This window comes from Myotis lucifugus, unplaced genomic scaffold (genome assembly GCF_000147115.1).
Source record: "Myotis lucifugus unplaced genomic scaffold, Myoluc2.0 scaffold_356, whole genome shotgun sequence".
In the NCBI taxonomy this organism is placed as follows: Eukaryota; Metazoa; Chordata; class Mammalia; order Chiroptera; family Vespertilionidae; genus Myotis; species Myotis lucifugus.
Window position 1 is genome coordinate 802,429 of NW_005871404.1, and position 19,774 is coordinate 822,202.

At 38.3% G+C, this 19,774-nt stretch overlaps 1 protein-coding gene across 9 annotated transcripts in view; it reads right to left on the bottom strand.

The window, feature by feature from the left end:
* KDM1B (lysine demethylase 1B) overlaps positions 1-19,764 on the bottom strand; it is a 51,576-nt gene extending 31,812 nt beyond the window's left edge. For 4 of the 9 annotated variants that reach the window (XM_023764888.1, XM_023764890.1, XM_014466768.2 and 1 more), the window contains exons 1-7: positions 19,682-19,764; positions 19,326-19,369; positions 15,047-15,146; positions 14,146-14,273; positions 12,897-12,986; positions 11,831-11,942; positions 8,454-8,570 (exon numbers count right to left, since the gene is read on the bottom strand). In XM_023764888.1, coding sequence (XP_023620656.1) covers positions 8,454-8,570; positions 11,831-11,942; positions 12,897-12,986; positions 14,146-14,273; positions 15,047-15,133 — 534 coding nt within the window. In that variant the 5' untranslated portion in view covers positions 15,134-15,146; positions 19,326-19,369; positions 19,682-19,764. Of the gene's footprint in view, positions 1-8,453; positions 8,571-11,830; positions 11,943-12,896; positions 12,987-14,145; positions 14,274-15,046; positions 15,147-19,153; positions 19,299-19,325; positions 19,370-19,681 lie in introns of those variants that run through there. The other 5 variants (XM_023764889.1, XM_014466767.2, XM_023764887.1 and 2 more) reach the window with 5 other exon arrangements.
* Positions 19,765-19,774: the final 10 nt, after the last annotated feature.

Sequence of the window (19,774 nt, forward strand, 5' to 3'; positions counted from 1 at the left end):
GCAGAATGGATAAATAAACTGTGTCATAGTCAAACAATGGTCACTCTCTGGTGATGAGAACGAACAAACTACAACCACACACTCTAGCACGGATGTACTTGACAAACATAACGGTGAGAGAAAGCAGCCAGACCCCAGAGAAAACACACTGCATGATTCCATTAACATAAAATTCAAAAGCAAGCAAAACATCTGCAGTGTTTTAAGTCAGAATAGTAAGTGGGGGAGCAAGGGAAGGAGGCTGTGAGGAAAAGGGGTGCTGGGAGACTCTGAGGGGCTGGTAAGTGTTCCGTTTCTTTACGGGAAGCTGGCTAAATGGGGACTTTGTGAAAATTCAGAGCTACATGCATTTTCTGTTTATATATTTCAAGTAAAAAGTTACCTAAGTAAACTGCAGACTGGCATACCATAGAGCCCCGCGGATCGGGCCCTCGGAATGCGCTCTGGAGAAACTTGGCCTGTGCCCTAGGAGAGGCTTGCGCGAATGCTCACAGGAGCACGGGGTGTCAGAGGCCCAAACCAGAAACAACCGTCAAGCCCGTGAACAGGAAAATAGATACATCGTGGTATGGTCACACACCGCAATACTATACAGCAGGGGAAATGAATAGCTCAGAGCTCTGGCATCCACATGGGTGCATGTGAAAAACTTCCACATTGAGTGAAAGCAGCAAGCTGCAGAACACAAACAAGATGATACAATGTTATAGCCAGTCCAAAAGCAGGCAAAACTTTACACGCTGTTTAGGGTTTTGTAAATATGTAACAAGAAGCTGAGGAATAATAAATACAAAATTCGGAATACTGTGTCCTTGCAGTGAAGGGAAGATAGGGAAGGGGTGAGGGGTGCGCAGGAAGTGACAGAGGCTTTGGTAATAATGCTCAGCTTCTAAAACTGCTGGATACATGAGTGTTTGCTTTAATTCTTTGTTCCTTACACACAAATTATAAATCCTCTTTTGTGTCTAAGAATTATTTCATATTAAAACAATGGTATGTTCTCTTTGACACAGAAATGTTATAACTAGGAATTGATCCTACAAATATACGGAAAAATGGCAAAGATATAAAGTTATTCATCACAGCACTGCTAACAACAAACGTTGGAAAGTCACCTAAATGCTCTCAATCATGTGAAATACATCAGGTTACATCCACTCAGTAGAGTATTATACAGGCTTTAAAGAGAAAGAGGTCTTTAGGTCCTGAGATGGCAATATCTATAAGACATACTAAATGAAAAAAAGCAAGCTCCAAAACAGTGTGCATAGTTTGCTCCCATTCTTTTTAATGTTATTTTACAAATAAACCTTTCCAGACTTTGTCCTTGACTGAATACCAAGCTGAAAACCAAAGGGACTCTGAATCAATAAACACCATTTAAATAAATATTTCAAAACTTCAGGCTACAGATAGTAACAGCCTGGAGCAGTAGCTCTCAAGGGACAATTTGGGGATGGAGCAGAGGGGGGGAAGAAGTGTAAAACATGATACTCTACTTAGGAGCTGGCATTTAAGAAGACCGTGAAGCCTTCAACTTTAAGAGGGTTTGGAAGGAGAGAAAGGCAATTAAGTTTTCAAAAGCTTAAGGAATCTGAGACCTCTCAGTCCTCCTGGAAAAAAGTTCTTGATGTTAAAATACATTCAACTACGTGATGCATCAAAATAAAGAACTTGGGGTAGAAGGAACTGTGGTGAGAGAAATTGTGGGGAGTATTAAACCCAGTAAATACAGAAGCAAGAGTAAGCAATGGAGGGATGATGGTTATGGAAAATAAATGGTACATTCACTCTGACGGAGTACACTAAACTAAAACACGAAACACTAACAAAAATTGGGAGCAAGGGAAAGGGGAGGTGGGCGAACGTGTGACATAATTTCCTTTTCCCACTTTCATAGCAGGGCGTGAATTAATATCTAAAATTGAAACATGCAACTGAAACAAAGTGATTCTACTACTATTTCTGGAGATGAAGAAATAATTATCCTATGTTCAACAACTTCTTTTTTTTTAATATATTTTATTGATTTTTTACAGAGAGGAAGGGGAGGGATAGAGAGTTAGAAACATCGATGAGAGAGAAACATCGATCAGCTGCCTCCTGCACGCCCCCCACTGGGGATGTGCCCGCAACCAAGGTACATGCCCTTGACCGGAATCGAACCCGGGACCCTTGAGTCCGCAGGCTGACGCTCTATCCACTGAGCCAAACCGGTTCTGGCTGTTCAACAACTTCTTATTTCACTTTGGCTTCTTTTGCTGTACGCAATCATTTTACATAAAACCAGCATGCATAGTAAGTACTATTTCTTAACATGGGAAGTTCTCAGCCAGTTCTTTTGCTTGAAATACATGAAGATGAAGATATACTGTTAAATAAATCTCATTTAGTATGGTTATTTCATGATGATGACTACATGAGTTTTCTTTTGTTATCATCTTTGTCCTTTTCTATACTGTTTGACTTTTTCAGTAATGAACATATATCATTGCTCTAAAAATAAACTCATTCTAAAGAAGAATTCAGACTTTTCAAAAACTACTTAAACTAAAAAAAAAAATGGAAAAGGACAATTACCATCCCCCCAAAAAGTCAAATAAACAAAAAAAGGGACATGGGTCATTTGAACAATTAGTAGAGAAGAAGTTAAAGTTGTACATTCCATTGTCGGCAGGTAAAAGAAAGGAGGGATTATGTATACTAGTAATTCCAAATGATAGTTAAACTAAAGCTAGTCAAAGCACAAATCAAAATGATTTTAATATAAACTTTTTATGTAAAATTATACCCAGTATTTAATAACACACATTAGTAAGCAAATCATCCAAAAATATTTTGTTAGAATAACTGTTTAGAAACATCAGAAATAGGTTGAATGAAAATTGCCCAAAGGCTAATTTCTATTAAAATAGTCTGCTATTTTTTACTACTCTTGGTTGAACTCTCCTTTACACATTATAATGAAATGCCACTGAGTCTACTTTTGGCTTGAGAAGTAATCTTGGACACAGGGCCTGGTTAAATCCAGTGCAGCCATGACATTATTTCGGCCAGCTTCCCCTTTGCCACACAAGCTCGTGCACATTCATTACTCAAACCCCAATTCCCATCAGCGCACTCAGCCTGAAAAATGAATTACCCACCGCCCCAGTGTCAGCCCTTCCCATTGTTTTATCTTCTATCCCTCAGAGAGGCCTTCTACTCTGAAGACTGCGCTCAAGAATCAATTAAAGGCTAAACTGAAAGGTTTCGGGACAAGATTTGTTCAATCCAGGACCCTGGTCCCAGGCTTAGATCTGTGCTTCCCACCCTTCACTCCCAAATTACCAACATCCAAAATAAAAACAAGGATATCACCATAGAGCTCGCTGACATTAAAAGGAGAATAAGGGAACAGTGCAAACAACTTTAAGTTAACAAATTTGACAATCTAGATGTAATAGGCAAATTTCTTGGAAACACACATCCACACTCTAAAACGGGTAGAATAAAACCACCTACATTGCCATATATGTTAAAGAAACTGAATTTATAATTTTAAAACTTTTCACAAAGAAAACTGATCCAAATTACTTTACTAGTGAATTATACCAAATGCTAAAGAAGAAATATCAACATTACCCAAACTCTTTAACAAAATAGAGAAGAGGGATATACTTGTGGATTCATTTTATGGAGCCAGCATAACTCAGACAGCAACACCCAAGAAGAACATTACAAGAAAAGAAAACTGTCATCATGAACACAGATGCCAATATCCTTAACAAAATATTAACAAACTGAATCCAACAATTCACTAAAAGGATAATACATTAAGAACAAATGAGATTTTTTCCAGGAATGTGAGGTAGTTTCAACATTCCAGAATTAGTCTAATTCACCACATTTACAGATGAAAGGAGAAAAACCACATGGTCATCAAACAAGATGTAGAGAAAGTATTTGACAAAGTGCAACTTCCATTCATAATACAAAGTTCTCAACAAACTAGGAACACAAAGGCACTTCTTTGATCTGATTATAGGCATTTGCGAAAAGCTACAGCCAGCATTATACATAATGATAAAATACGGAACACATTCCTCCTATGTCAGGAATAAGACAAGGATGTCTACTCTCCAACTTCTATTCAACATGGTACTGGTGGTCCTGACCAGTGTAGTAAGGCAAGAGAAAAAACGAGCAAAAAGATGAGTTTTTTAAGAAAGCAAAACAGCCTTTATTCACAGTTGTTGCAACTATAGAAAACCCAAAGGAATCTACAAAAAGACCTATGAAATTTAATAAATTTAATAACTTAACAAAGCCTCTGGGTATAAAATCAACAAATAAAAATTGTATTTCTATGTCATTGCAACAAACAACTTGAAAATGAAGTTAAAAATAAATTCTACTTACAATCACAGGAAAAAAACACACAAAATATCTAGAAATCTATTTAACAAAAGACATCCCCAATGAAAATTAGAAAACACTGTTGGGAGAAATTAAAGACCCTGAGGAGATGGAGAGATACACATGCTCGGGGTCACAACAGGGGTTGAAAATGTTTTCTGTAAAGGGCCAGGTAGTAAATGTTAGGTTCTGTGGATGATACAGTCTCTGTCACAACCACTCTGCCACTGCAGCATGAAAGCAGCCACAGACAATACATAATGACTGAGCAAAGCTGTGTTCCCATAGAACTTTACTTTCAAAAACAGGTGGGGGGGCGGGGGGGGGGGAGATTTGACCCATAGCTTGCTGACCCATGGATTAAAAGACAGAAAAAATGTAAGAATGTCAATTCTTCTTAAAATTATCTATAGAGTCAATGCATGACAAAAAAAAAAAAAATCCCAGAGGCCTTTCTGTAGATATTGACAAGCTGATAATAAAGTTTATATGGTAACATAAAGAACCTAGGATAGCCAAAATAATCTTGAAAAACAAAAACACAGAGGAATTTGCACTACCTCATTTTAAGACTTATTATAAAGATACAATATTCAAGCCAGCTGAGTACTGGGGTAAGAATAAACAAAGAGATCAATGGAACAGGGTCCAGAAATAGACCAACATGTATGGCCAACGGACTTTTGATAACAAAGCCAAGATAATTCAAGGGAAAAAACAGTCTTTTCAACAAATGGTACTGAACAACTAAATATTTATATGAAAAGCACATTGAATCTTGACCTTATACCTCGCATAAAAAACAAAAATTAACATGAGATAAGTGACCTTAATGTAAAAGCTAATACTAAAAAGCTCCTCAAAGAAAACATATGAGACTATCTGTAAATTGAGAGGTAGTCAATGATTTCTCAGAAAAGATACAAAAAGTTCTAAACATAAAAAAATGAGTAAACTAGGCTTCAAACTTAAAAACTTCTCATCTCTTGATAAGTAAATAAAAGGGTAAGACAAAGCCAGGAAAAATATTCAAGATTTTATTTCATATCCAGATTACTGAGGAACTTCTACAAAACAAACCTAATCTTTAAAAAAGTTTTAGACAGATATTTCTCCAAAGACAAGGTATAAATGGCCAATAAGCATATGAAATGATACTTAACATCACTAGCCATCAGAGAAATGAAAATTAAAACCACAATGACATACCAGTACATGCCCATTAGAACAGCTAAAATTAAAATTAAAAATTTTTTAAAAGAGTAACACCACCAAATGTTTCAATATGCTACAACTGTGGAAACCATTTAGCAGTTTCTAAAATATAAATTCACCATCTGACTCAACAATTCCACTCCTATGTATTTACCTTTAAGAAATGAAACCATAGGTCCACAAAAAACACCTGCACAGAATGTTCACTACAGTTTTATTCATAATAGCAAAAAATTTAAAACATCACAAATGCCCTTCAAGGAAAATAGTTAAACAAGTGTGGTATTCCACACTTAGCAATAAGAGAGCAGACAAAACTCTGGTAAAGATCAGAACAGTGATCGCCTCTAGTGGTAGGGAAGGAAATAACTAGAATTTTTAAGGTAGTAGAAAAGTATATCTTAATTGGGTATTGGTTACACAATGTAGACATTTTCCAAAACTCAATAAAATGCATTGAAGATCTGTGCATATATTATAACTCAATTAAAAGAAAGACGCAGCCCGGCCAGCGTGGCTCAGTGATTTAGTGTCGACCTATCAACCAGGAGGTCATGGCTCGATTCCCGGTCAGGGTACATGCCAGGGTTGCGGGCTCGATCCCCAGTGTGGGGTGTGCAGGAGGCAGCCAATCAATGATTCTCTCTCATCATTGATGTTTCTATCTCTCTCCCTCGCTCTTCCTCTCTGAAATCAATAAAAATATATTTTTTTAAAAGATGCAATTTCACATATATTAAAAAATGATCTCTCTGTACAATAAACCTTTAACCTTTAAGTAGTTAAGTTGTATCAAGAGCCTTAAAAGATGTGCCAAACAGAAATATGTATTCAAATGCATAAAAAAAGTTCTAATACAGCAATTTTCATTTCATGGAACACATAAACTAATTACTAAAATCCTGTGGCACACCAAAAAAAATTTTTTTGCCAATCTGACAAAAAAATTGGTATAATTTTGATTCATTCACACCAGATGGCTATTGTTGTATTGGCTGTTGTCATTTTTTTATTTGACAATCTAAGGGAAAAGAGGTCTGTAACCCTGACTAAATAGTCAAGTATTGCATGTTTTAAAAATTCTTGCACTGTACCAGTTGAAAATTGCTGTTTTAGTAGGATAGATTATTAAGAGTAGTTACCTATTAGGGTGAAAAGGAGAAAATGGTTAAGGAGGACTTTCATTTTTTATTTCTGTATTATATATATACATATATACACACACACACACAAACATATTCAATTTACTTTTTTAAAACCCCGAGATTATATTCATGTAATACTTATGTAAAATTTAAAATAATATCAATATAATTCCTAAATGTCCATACCCTATTTCTCAACCATTTCACTTAGCAAAATTTTCCAAATGTTTACAATATATATAAGTTGCTTTAATAATATTTATATCTTAACTCCTAGGCTTTAAAAAACTTGATAATAAACTTTATAAAAGTTTTCATTCATTCTTTTATGAGAAATATTTGAACTAAGAAAATATTTTGCAAGTGATGATTGTGAATATACCAAAAACCATGTAATTGTATACTTTAAAATTGTGAATTTTATGACATGTGAATAATATCTCAATTTTTTAAAAAAAGTATTTTACTCCCAAGATTATGACTTCTAACATTTTTTAATGTACTGAAGAAACCAGGGACATTTGTGTAAATGAATGCTTTAACCCATTAAAGCAATTACACATTTTAAAAACTAAGTAACTGCCAAATATCAAAAATACCAGAGACCCGGTGCACAAAATTCACGCACATATATTAAAAAATCACCTCTCTGTACTATAAGCCTTTAACCTTTAACCCTGGTGCACTGAGGGGGCGTTCCTCAGTCTGGCCTGCACCCTCTCGCAGTCCAGGACCCCTCGCTCCTTACTACCTGCCTGCAGTGGAGGCGGTAGAGGCTCCCACCACTGCCACTGGGCTTGCCAGCCATGAGCCCGGCTTCTGGCTGAGCAGTGCTCCCCCTGTGGCAGTGCACTGACCACCAGGGGGCATCTCCTGCATTAAGCGTCTGCCCCCTTGTGGTCAGTGTGCATCACTGAGCCTGGTCGTTCTGCTGTTCGGTCAATTTGCATATTAGGGTTTTATGATATAGGACTACAGGCCCGGTGCACGAAATTCATTAACGGTAGGGTCCCTAGGCCTGGCCAGCGATCAGCGCCGATCAGGGCCTTCTGGCTGCTGGCCGGGGCCTTCCTTTCCCCCACTGCTGGCTGCTGGCTGGGCCTTCCTTCATTCCACACTGCGTCAGCGCACATCATAGCAGCATAGCAGCAGTCAAACTCCCAGTCGGTGGAACTCCCAAGGGGACAATTGCATATTAGCCTTTATTATATAGGAGTTTCTTTTTTTTTTTTATATGGGATTTTCTTCCTTTGTCTCTATTGTTGGTCAGAGTAGCTGAATAATCTTATTCCAGCCAATGAGATATAAATAGAAATCTACTGTTGGAACTTGCAGGAAAGCTCCCAGTTAAAGAGGGAGAGACTCAGCTGGCACAGCTCTCTTGCTCTTTGACTCTCCCATCTTTACTGCTTAGAGTTGGACAGAAAGGCTGATGGTGCAGCAACCATCTTGTAGCAGAACTAGAAACAACAAGACTTCTTTGGGCAACTACACCAACCCTGCTCATAATGAGAGAAAAATAAAATCCTCCATTGGTTAAGCCGCTGTAGTCGGTGTTCTGTTATATGTAAGTGGACCAATACAATACTGATACAATGAGCAATACAGTAAACAAGAAATACATACCATTACTATTTACTAACAACTAAATTAACCTAGCAATGAATTCAAAAGAAAAACCAACAGAGATCGTACCTTAGCAGCAGTGTTTGGTTTCATACCACAGCGGTAGGTCTTTGCTATCTGTGGAGTAAGCTGGATTTCCTTGGTAAGTTGCCTCCATTTTCCACACTCGGGTTTTGTACACTGAACCTAAATGGAAAGTAACATGTCAAGGTCAATCAGTTGGCTAATCTTGAGCCTGCATTTCTCTCCTCCACCACTCACTTTGCCATCTTCGCCACATGATTTGACCAACCTTCTAGTACTTCTAAGTACTTTTCTTCTCCCTTGCATAACTATTACCCATATAACACACTTTTACGCCATAATTTCTGATTCAATACTAGCTCAGGCACCAAAAAAGTGCAATAGGATCTGAGGACTACTGTTGTCAGAAAGGTTTTCCAGCTCTAACCTAAGGAAATAATCAGTGTTAAATTTAGTTACAGTGAATCTCAAACTACGCACTAAATGCAATGTGGTATCTTGGATAGGATCCTGAGACAATAAAAGACACTAGTGAAAAAACTGATGAAACCCATAAAAAGTCCATAATATAGTTATTGGTACTGTATTAATGTTAATTTCTTAGTTTGACAAACAATCATGGTGTGTTAGATGATAACTCTTTTGTAAATTTAAAATTATTTCAAAATAAAAAGTTTATTTTTTTAAAAAGCATGCATATATCCATATGCAAAAGAATGAAACTGGATTCCTATTTCACATATATCCAAAAATTAACTCATAATGGATCAAACACCATAATGTAAGAGCTAAAATGATAGAACTCTTAGAGGGGAAATTAGGAGAGTCAATCTTCATGACCTTAGATTTGGCAATGGATTCTTAGATATTATACCAAAAGCATATGCAACAAAAGAAAAAACAGATAAACTAAACTTCAAAATTAAAAACTTATGTGCATCAAAGGACACTATCAAGAAAGTGAAAAGACAACATATAGGAGAAAATATTTGCAAACCTAATATCTGATAAGGGTTTAGTATCCAGAATAAAGAACTCTTACAACTCAACAACAAAAGACAAACACCCAATTTTAAAATGGGCAAAGATTTGAACAGATATCTCTTCAAAGAAGATATACAAATGGCCAACAAGCACATGAAAAGGCACATTACTCATAAGGGAAATGCAAATCAAAATAGCTAGAACAAAAAAAAAAAGGATGGGGAGACATAAATTGGTGAGGATGTGGAGAAATTTAAACCCTTATCCGTTGCTGATGCGAATGAAAGATGCTGCAGCAGTTGCTAAGGAAAACAGTTTGGTAGACCCTCAAAAAGTTAAACATAGAATGTCACCCAACAATTTTATTCCTAGATATGTATTGAAATAATTGAAAACGGGTGTTAAAATGAATATTTGTACATAAATATTCATAGCAGCACTTTTTGGATAACTAAAAGGTGAAAGCAACCGCTCATGAACAGATGACTACATAAATTAAATTTGACAAATTTATATAATGGAATATTATTCACTCATAAAAAGGAACAAAGAATTAACATATTCTAAGACATGGATGAACCTCAAAAACATTATGGTTAGTGAAAGCCAGACATGAAAAGCCACATACTATATGATTCTTTTATATAAAACATCCAAAATAGGTAAATTCATAAAGCCAAAAATCAATTTAATGTTTGCAAGGGACTAGGGCAGTGGTTGGCAAACTCATTAGTCAACAGAGCCAAATATCAACAGTACAATGATTGAAATTTCTTTTGAGAGCCAAATTTTTTAAACTTAAACTATATAGGTAGGTACATTGTTATTAACTTAATTAGGGTACTCCTAAGCTGGCCTTTGCTAAAAATGTCCTCAGTCTGATTTAGGTACGTTCGCTGAGGTCAACTCCTTCCAACTCTCCCATCCACACTTGTCTTGTATACTTGTTTCGTCTATCTTTTGTCACCCGCGCGCGATTTGCGGATGCGACTAGCACTAACCACTGCACGATGAGACTGCTGACTGACTGGCTCACTCAACTCGTGCATGAATCATGTGCCTCCCCCGCGGCTGCATTTCCCGCGGCCCGCCTGCACCGCGTCTCCTGTCGCCCGACCGACACCTCCCACTTCTTCTAACGCCACTTCTTCAAAATAGACTCGCCCAGGCCGAAAACCGACTTCTGCGCATGGGCCACAAAGTTTCAATCGCACTGTACGTGCGCACGCCCGCATGTGGTATTTTGTGGAAGAGCCAAACTCAAGGGGCCAAAGAGCCGCATGTGGCTCCTGAGCCGCGGCTTGCCGACCACTGGACTAGGGCAGGGGTCCTCAAACTATGGCCCGCGGGCCACATGCGGCCCACCGAAAACATTTATCCGGCCCGCCGGGTGTTTTTGCCGCCACTGTGTGCATAGGAATTTGTTCATAGTTGTTTTTTAACTATAGTCCGGCCCTCCAACGGTCTGAGGGAGAGTGAACTGGCCCCCTGTTTAAAAAGTTTGAGGACCCCTGGACTAAGGTATATAAAAATGAGAGGTCTGCCATCGTTTGCTTTGTGAATGATGACAATACTTTGAAATTAGATAGAAGTGGTGGGAGCAGAACACTGTCAAGGTACTAAATGCCATTGAATGGTATACTTTAAAATAGTTAATTTTATATTATGTAAGTTTCATTTTTTTTTTAATTTTTTTTTTAAATATTTTTTATTGATTTTTTACAGAGAGGAAGGGAGAGGGATAGAGAGTTAGAAACATCGATGAGAGAGAAACATCGACCAGCTGCCTCCTGCACACCTCCTACTGGGGATGTGCCTGCAACCAAGGTACATGCCCTTGACCGGAATCAAACCTGGGACCTCTCAGTCCGCAGGCCGACACTCTATCCACTGAGCCAAACCGGTTTGGCATGTTTCATTTTTTAAAAAAAAATTAATTTTTAAGTGTGCAAGAGAAGCTCAAATCTACCTGTGTTATTAAAAAAATTAGCAAATCATTTATTAAATGATGGGATATTTATCTAATATATGCAATACTACAATTTATTTTCAAAGAATAGCTAAATGGAAAAAATAATATAAAGTTAAATTAATAAAAAAGCTAAAAGTTAACAAAATTATATTCAAAGTAAAATGTTAAACCTTATTAGAATTTTATATAAAGCATGAAATTGTCTTTAAAGATATACTTAGACAATTATCAGAAGAAAAGATAAGAGATATGTAAGCTTAACAATGGCTATCACCAGCTGGTGATAAGTCTTTAGTTTCTTCTTTATACTATGTTGAAGTTTCCTATAAAAATAAAAAATGTGATTTGCTTTAACAAACATAAAACAATAAATGTAGTAAAAGAAAAATTCCCCCAAAATCAGTATCCCCCCAGATCAGTATTTTTATCCATTTTTCTTGCATTTAGGTGCACAAGTGCTTTTTACCCAGTAGGGGAGTTGCTGGTCTGCCATGAAAGCTTTGGGACTAGGTTCAGTTTTTCCATTGCTAGTCCATATTTTTTTCCATGTAGTATATTTCTCATATCCATCCTTATGGCTGAAAATAATAAAAATAAACATATCAAGCTAAGTCAATTGGGTTTTCAAAACAGAAGGCAGGTTAGAAAATCTTATGTAAAGGACTTAACTAGCCATATTATGAAGAGGGGGGTGTTATTATGGTACCCATAAAAGAGCCTGTCGGGTCAGGTGCATTCCTATCAGTTTTAAAATCTAAAACTATTAGGAAGGGACAGCTGCTATCTGTCTGTCCAAGCTCCCTCTAGTTGTCAGTACCTTCCCCCAAATCTTGGCATTCGTCCCCCTATGCACTGTCACAGAATAGTAAAGCAGCACCTAAGCAGGGGTGGGCAACCCCTGGCACGCATGCCAAACATGGCACACCAGTAACTTTTGCTGGCATGCGAAACCCTCTCTTATAATCTTCCACTTACAATTTTTTTCTTAATATCGACTTTTTTATTTTTCAGATAAATTCAGTGTAGGTGCATCTTAGATAAAGAAATAATTTTACATAACATGTATACATTAAAAAATAAATGTATTTTTCATCATCATATACTGTGTTTTTGTCGCTCGAATGAATTTTATTATTTCTTCAAGGTTCTTCACATACGTACACCTTAAGAGATTTAAGTAGGCATAACATGTTCTCAAAAAATTAGGGTTGGCACGCAGAAGAATTTTGAGTCAAGAGATTTTCCTGGTTTTGGCACGCACTCACAAAAAGGTTGCCCACCCCTGTCCTAGAACTTTCAGATCTTGCAGACTAAAGAGAATGACTGTCTCATTGAAGCAGATAGTTTTGAACCTTGAATGTGCACACACGTAAGCACGCACACAGGCAAACTACAGCATAAAGGTCTGGCAAGTTGTAGTCAATGCAGGTATGGCTGGCTGCAACAGTGGAATAATTCAGTAAGCCTGTGGGCTCAGCCTTAACCATCTGACCCCCTCCACTACAAAAACCTCCAACGATGAGAGAACAGACCTTCTGTAGTAATGGTCAAAGCATTCATTACAGAAATGCTCCCCACAGGAGAGGTGATACCATCGGGAGGTGTAGCCATTCTTGGCACATCTGAAAACAGGGAAAACATGCAGCTTTGGTAATAAATAACATTTCTTCTCACTTTTTTTTTTCATTTGCCTCCTTTATTTTAGCAAATATAACAACAATAAAGTTTTCCCTCTGTTTCATTAAAATAGATTTCCCCCTTCCCTCCCAACCCACCCTATCCTCTTCACTTTAAAAAACAAACATGTATCAAGCATCTCCTATGAGCCCATGTTGCATTCTCCCTTTACAATCCTAACAACCAGTAGCTAATAACAGGGGAAGTGGAATGGATGATGGATAGGTGATAACACATGGTGAGGACACAAGTTCTTAGACCAGAGGACCTAACCGAGCTGGTTGTACACCAAGGGCCTGAGACTTAGGAGTTTTATCAAGACCCCCTGGAGCCATGATAAGGTTTTATGACACAAAACAAGGGATGTCACTGTGCTTGCTGCAAGCTGCACGTGGGTGAAGGAGAGAAGTGTGGTCTCTAGTAAGAACATCTGTCCCACTACTGAATAGTGAATGAATCTGGCCAGCTGGAATAGAACCCTTGAGCAGGCAGTCTGGCAAACATGATCTGTCAAACAGCCAAGGATGTAGTAAAAGAATGAAATCTAACGCCACGATGAACACTAACACCGCCACGCTTCGTGATTAAAAAATGGGATTTGTGTTCCAGGTTTCACTGAATCTTAAGCCTCCGTTGAAGATTTTTCTCTGGAAGTGAAAGGTCAAGCTTGTGTCATCCCAATAAGAATGGCAAGTGCAGTTAGCCCCACTTATGTCTACTGGAAAAGGAGGTAGGTTGTGTGAGGGAGGATGGAAGCCTAGAGAAAGTAAACACCCGCTGGTCTACAGGGAGCTCCACAGTTCTCTCTGCTGTGTCCCCATCCCTAACCCTATTCCACTCTCAGCTCACAAAAGCAGCTCCGCTTCAGTCGGTGGGGTTTGAGGACACTGATTGGCCACTGTGCAGAGCTGATATGGCTACGTCTACAGGAGGATCATATAGGAGGGTGTGGTATGTACAGAATGTACGGGCAATGTCTCTATTATTAGATGACTTACAGTATTTATATCTATCTTTAGTAAAACTATCTTTGAGGTTGATGTTCTCACAAAGAACGCTCTCATAGGCAGGAATATGAGGCCAAGACATGTCATCTGAACAGACCTTTCAGAAGTACTTGCAAAGCACACGGGACACGTTGCAGTACAGCCTGCCTTTTCACATTTCCTATACTTCTTCTCTGACCCACCGTCTTCATCCTCATCCATCATCTCCGTTGCTTTTTTCTTCGCCTAAGAAAGAACCAGCTGGGGTTAAGATTTCACCAGAATGGCCAAGGGTGAATGTGGTGGAAGGTTTACTACTGAAATGACCTCCATGTTAGGAGTTCTAAACTTGCAGATTAACAACACCCTGGCAGTAGGTTAGGAGCTAACAATATAGCAATTTCCTTGAGACTGTACTGTGCAAATAATTCACTAACTTGCCTGAAATACAGAACCAGCATGTTAACAATAGGTGTCTGAGTAGAGAACTAAAATGCATGGAAGCCTTTTTTGGGAAAAAGCTGTATCAATAAAAATAAAAGCTACTTTCAAATGGGGATTTTTTTTTCCCCTTAGAACAGTTATACCCTCTCAGTATTGCATATTAAAAAAACAACTAGGAAAATTATAGAAAAATAATTACATCATTCAAGATTTTTCTTTAGGGGGGAAACAAAGCCCTACAAAAAAGATGGCAGTAAGTAAACCATCAACAGCACCCAAATGGCTACAAGCTGATGTCAAATTCCCACCAAGCATGAGCTGACCCCAGCTCACATCCTGGAGGCAACTACACAGCTGCAATTCTCTGAACACCCCATGTCGATTCAAACCCTATGTCTCTATCTTTGCAGTTCCCCCTGCCAGTATGCTTTTTTTCTACATTCTATCTCTATATCAGGGTGAATTTTTCAACTAGACTACAAGTTTATAATCTTTTCACTTATAATTCTTCAGTGCCAATCAGAATAATTCTGTGTGCTCAAAACAGGTGCACAGAATGAACAAATGAGTAATACCTGCCTACCGGAACTCCTCAAAGGAAGGCTATCTGGAGAATGATCAAAAGATGCTTTTTTCTTTGTTCTCCCCCGTGCAGTTGCCATTGTATCAGATAATCTGCAAAAGAAAATTTTTTAAACCATTAAACATTAACATTTGCTAATACCTCCAACATTCTAGAACAGTTATTATGCAGTACTTGGTAATAACATATTCTCTGCAGTTACACTGCCTGAATGTGAAGCCATTGCTTTCAAGTTACTTAACTTCTCTATGACCTCAGTGTTCTCATACATAAAATGGGCACGGCAAGAGTCTATTATAGCATCAGTGAGAGCTACTTAAACAGGACTGGCATATTATAAGTATAAATAAATGTTATCCACTATTGGTATGTACATTTAAAAATACAAAATTGAGAAAAACACCACACAAGTGACCAACAGACAAATCACATTGTTTGTAAAATTCAAGGTGTAAAAACACTTAGTTTTTGCCTGTTTCTGTCCATCTTACTATGTCTTCTTAGCAGTTCCTGAATTTTGATCTCTTATACTTAAAAAAAACACACAAAAAACACAACAACAAAAAAACAAAAACAAAAACCCTCATTCATTCCTACTCAGTAAAACCCAACAAATAAACCTCAGGCACACCATCTAGTCACTACCAAATATAGGAATCTAGGTTAGTTACTGTATCTTTTTAAATTTTTTAAATTTATTGATTGATTTAAATAGAGAGAGAAGGAGGGTGAGGGTAAGAGAGAAAGATTGATTTGTTGTTCCACTTATTTATGCATTAATTGGTTGTCTCTTGTATGTGCCCTGACCAGGGATCAAACCCACAACCTTGGCCTATCAGGATTATGCTCCAATCAACTGACCTACCTAGCCAGGGCAGTTACTGTATATTCTACTAGAAAAATTTTTTTTTTTAAGTTCTCGAACTTGTCTAACAACAGCATGGCTAAGCAAACATTAAGAACCAAAAGTCTAGAAGAAAAATAATGCATGGTAACCATGATAGATTGAGTTATCAAATTAGTATTTTTTTTCAATTAAGTTAGATAAGGAATGAAAAATGCTTAGCAAAAGTAAATACTCAATGATATGTGAATTCTACAATTATCACACATCTCCTTCTCCAATCCATTGCATTTACTACACACACATATACACTCATGCAAAATAAATAGAACACACCCATAGATAAGAAATTTGAAAGTGGAAAAGTATTATCATTAGATACAAATTCCACATACAGGCATATCTTGGAGATATTGAGGGTTTGGTTCTAGACCACCAAAATGAAGTGAGTATCACTATAAAGTGAGTGGTAATCTTTTTCTGGTGGAGGTCTTGATTTCAATCGGCAAAAAATTGCAACACTACTGAAGTGCAATAAAGCGAGGTATGCTTGTCTATAATCTTAATTTTGAAGAAAAGCTTTGAGGAGCTTGTAATCCTATTGTTCACTACCTGTGAGTTCTGCTAACGCTCCTAAGAGTATTTTTAATAGATTATCAACATCATGTGTGAAAACTTTCAGTTTTCTATCTACATCGACTTTGAGAAATCTTGACAACAATGTTACGATTTTCCTTTAACTCACTCTTCACTTTCTCAAAACCATCATGTTAGTTGTGAACACATTAACTCTACACATATTCGGAAATGCATTATAGTTCATCGAGCATTAAATAAGTTGTCATTTAGTTCTACAGCACTCTGGATACAGATGGATAAAACATTAACAATGTTAAAAACACTACTACCTACCTAAGCCCAAAGAAGGCTTTCTGGACCACATTTATATTTTCAAAAAGCTGTCCAATCTAACAAATCTCTTTAAAAAACATATATCCCACATTATTTTTAAAATGAACTACAAATAAGGCATATGTAAATACAGTATTTGTAAATGTATAGTATGCATAAGTATTGCCACAAAAATATTTGAGTTTAGCCTGGCTAATGTGGCTGTGGTTGGGTATTGAACTATGAACCAGGAGGTCACGGTTCAATTCCTGGGCAGGGTACATGCCTGGGTTGGGGGCTCAATCCCTGGTAGGGGGTGTACAGGAAGCAGCAGATCAAAGATTCTCTCTCATCATTATTGTGTCTGTCTCTCCCTCTCCCTTCCTCTCTCTGAAATCAATAAAAATATATTTAAAAAATAAGTAAATATTTGAGTTTAATGTGGGGTTTAGGAACAGAAATATAATCAGCCTAGGTTCATGCAACATCTGACCCTAGGAAAGCAAGCATTCTTAAAAAAAGCATAGAAATTTCATCAAACGTTTAAGTACAACTGTATACTGGAAAATATGTATTTAATTTCAATAAAGAATGATACAAATCAAAAAATGGTTAAGAGCAAATGAATACATTAGCTATAAAAGCCATTATTAAGTCTGTATTGTCTGGGGAAAATATGATGGAAGATTTTTAGGGTGGTACATTTTCACCTTTAATTATACGATTAACAGTTATGTGTCCTCATCCTTTATTGACACTTGCTGTAATTTCTGTATTTTCACTATTGTTGGATTCTTGGGGCTTAAATGTAGGAAAAAAATTTAAGTAAAGCTGGAAGGACTATAATTTTTGTTCTTTTAAATATAATCTCAGAACTCTCACCAGGTGATTCAGTTGGTTAGAGCCGTGGTCGGCAAACTGCGGCTCATGAGCCACATGTGGCTCTTTGACCCCTTGAGTGTGGCTCTTCCTAAGCCTTAGGAGTACCCTAATTAAGTTAATAGCAATGTACTTACCTATACAGTTTAAGTTTAAAAAATTTGGCTCTCAAAAGAAATTTCAATCATTGTACTGTTGATATTTGGCTCTGTTGACTAATGCGTTTGCCGACCACTGGTTAGAGCACCATCCTATACACCAAAAGGTTGTGGGTTTGATTCCCTGTCAGGGTACAAACCTAGGTTTTGGGTTCAATCCCAAGTCTGGGCGAATGCAGGAGGCAACTGATTGATGTTTCTCTCTCACATTGATATTTCTCTCTCTTTCTCGCTCTCAAATCAATAAAAAGATATCCTTGGATGAGGATTTAAAAGTAAATAAAATCTAGAAATACTGACCAAAGGTGTCATTAAAACAAATTAGTATACTGGAAGTGCTTTTCCACCTGCTTCTGCAAATTAATAAGCACATCTAATTTTAAATGTAATGAGTATGTTTCATGTTCTATAACTTTATAAGCATATATCTCCCTAATTTTAAATTCAGAACTTTGGTTTTCCTTTAATGTGACCAAAAAAAAGTGGTTTTTTTCTGAAGTACATTATTCAAAAAGACTTTTTTAAAAAAACTCACACTGTTCATAAAAATAAGAATCAAAATGACTCCATGTTGGAACAAAAATTTGTAGGGGCATCAGCATTTCTAAAAATAAAACAAACTACTACAAATCTTCAGACAACAGAAACAGGAATTTCCCTTTGGCTACTTAAAATAAAGCAGGACGAGCACCTCACTAATAAATTTTAATATACTAATACACTAATAAAATTTTCCAAAATATGGATCCAGTTCAATGGCCTGAATGCTTTGATTACTTTCCCTGCCTGAAAAACTATTAATTATTGATGGTCATTTTCTCATGTACCTCCTTAAGAAACCTTCCCTCCCAATGCCTTTCTCTCACTAACATAGATATGTGTGTGTGTGTGTGTGTGTGTGTGTATAACATATATATATATATATATAAATTTTTTTTTTAAAAAAACCACCTAAACAAAACACAAAAGTCTTGAGTTGTGTGTGAATGTGGAGTGATGGATCTCCCCAAATGGACTGGTCTATGGACTTCTGTGCGCTCGCCAAAGGGAAGGCTGGGCCTCTAACTGGCTAGGTTCCATATCACTGAACCCCAACTTTCTAAAGCTGGGCCTTCTTCTTCCTTCCTGTTTCACTTGCCAGCTGCCAGGTTGTTGACTAACATCTACCGTCATCCGGCTGCCTGCTCCGGGTTCCCAGCACCTGGCAATGCCCATCGAGCCTCCACGCTGGTGGCCCCTCCACGCTTGTGGCCGCGCTGGAGCATTACCAGGACACCTGCAGGGCTGTGCGGGCTCCTCACCGCCACACTCCCGGCTGAGTTCCTACTTAGGGCTGTGGGTTTTCCCCACCGCAGCACACACTCCCCAGGTGACAGGGCTCGAACAGTCCCCCGGAGGGATCCCCAACGTCTCCTGTGCCCGCAGCAGCCGCCTCGCTTTCCGAAAAGCTTTCTCGGTCTGTTCTCCGAAGTCGGAGAAGCAACAACCTCCGGGCTCACCTGAGCACTGAAAAGGTGCAGGCAGTCGCGGGGAGACGGCAGCGCTGGAGAGAAAGAAAATAGTGTACGGGGTTAGGAGACACCCTCAACGTGACGAATCAGGGAACCCCGTCGCCGCAACACCCCGGCCCGGGAATTTCTCTTCCCGGAGCAGCGATCCCCACCCCGCACCCCGCTTCCAATCCGGAGAGGGAGGTATCAGCCCCCTAGGGCATCCATCCACCTCCCACCTGGGCGAGGAGCGCTGCGCAAGGGGAGAAGGAGGGTTTGCACCCCAGCCAAGCTGCTTTGTGCAGAGCTGTCACCCCAAATCCGCCGTAGCCCCTCCGGTCATCCCGAAGCCGCGTGCGCCTCACCTCCGAGAGCGTGAGGGACGGAGCGCTCCGCCCCGGGCCGCGCGCGCCCCTCCCGAGCCGCGCGCAGCGCGCACGGGGCTGCACGATCCGCGC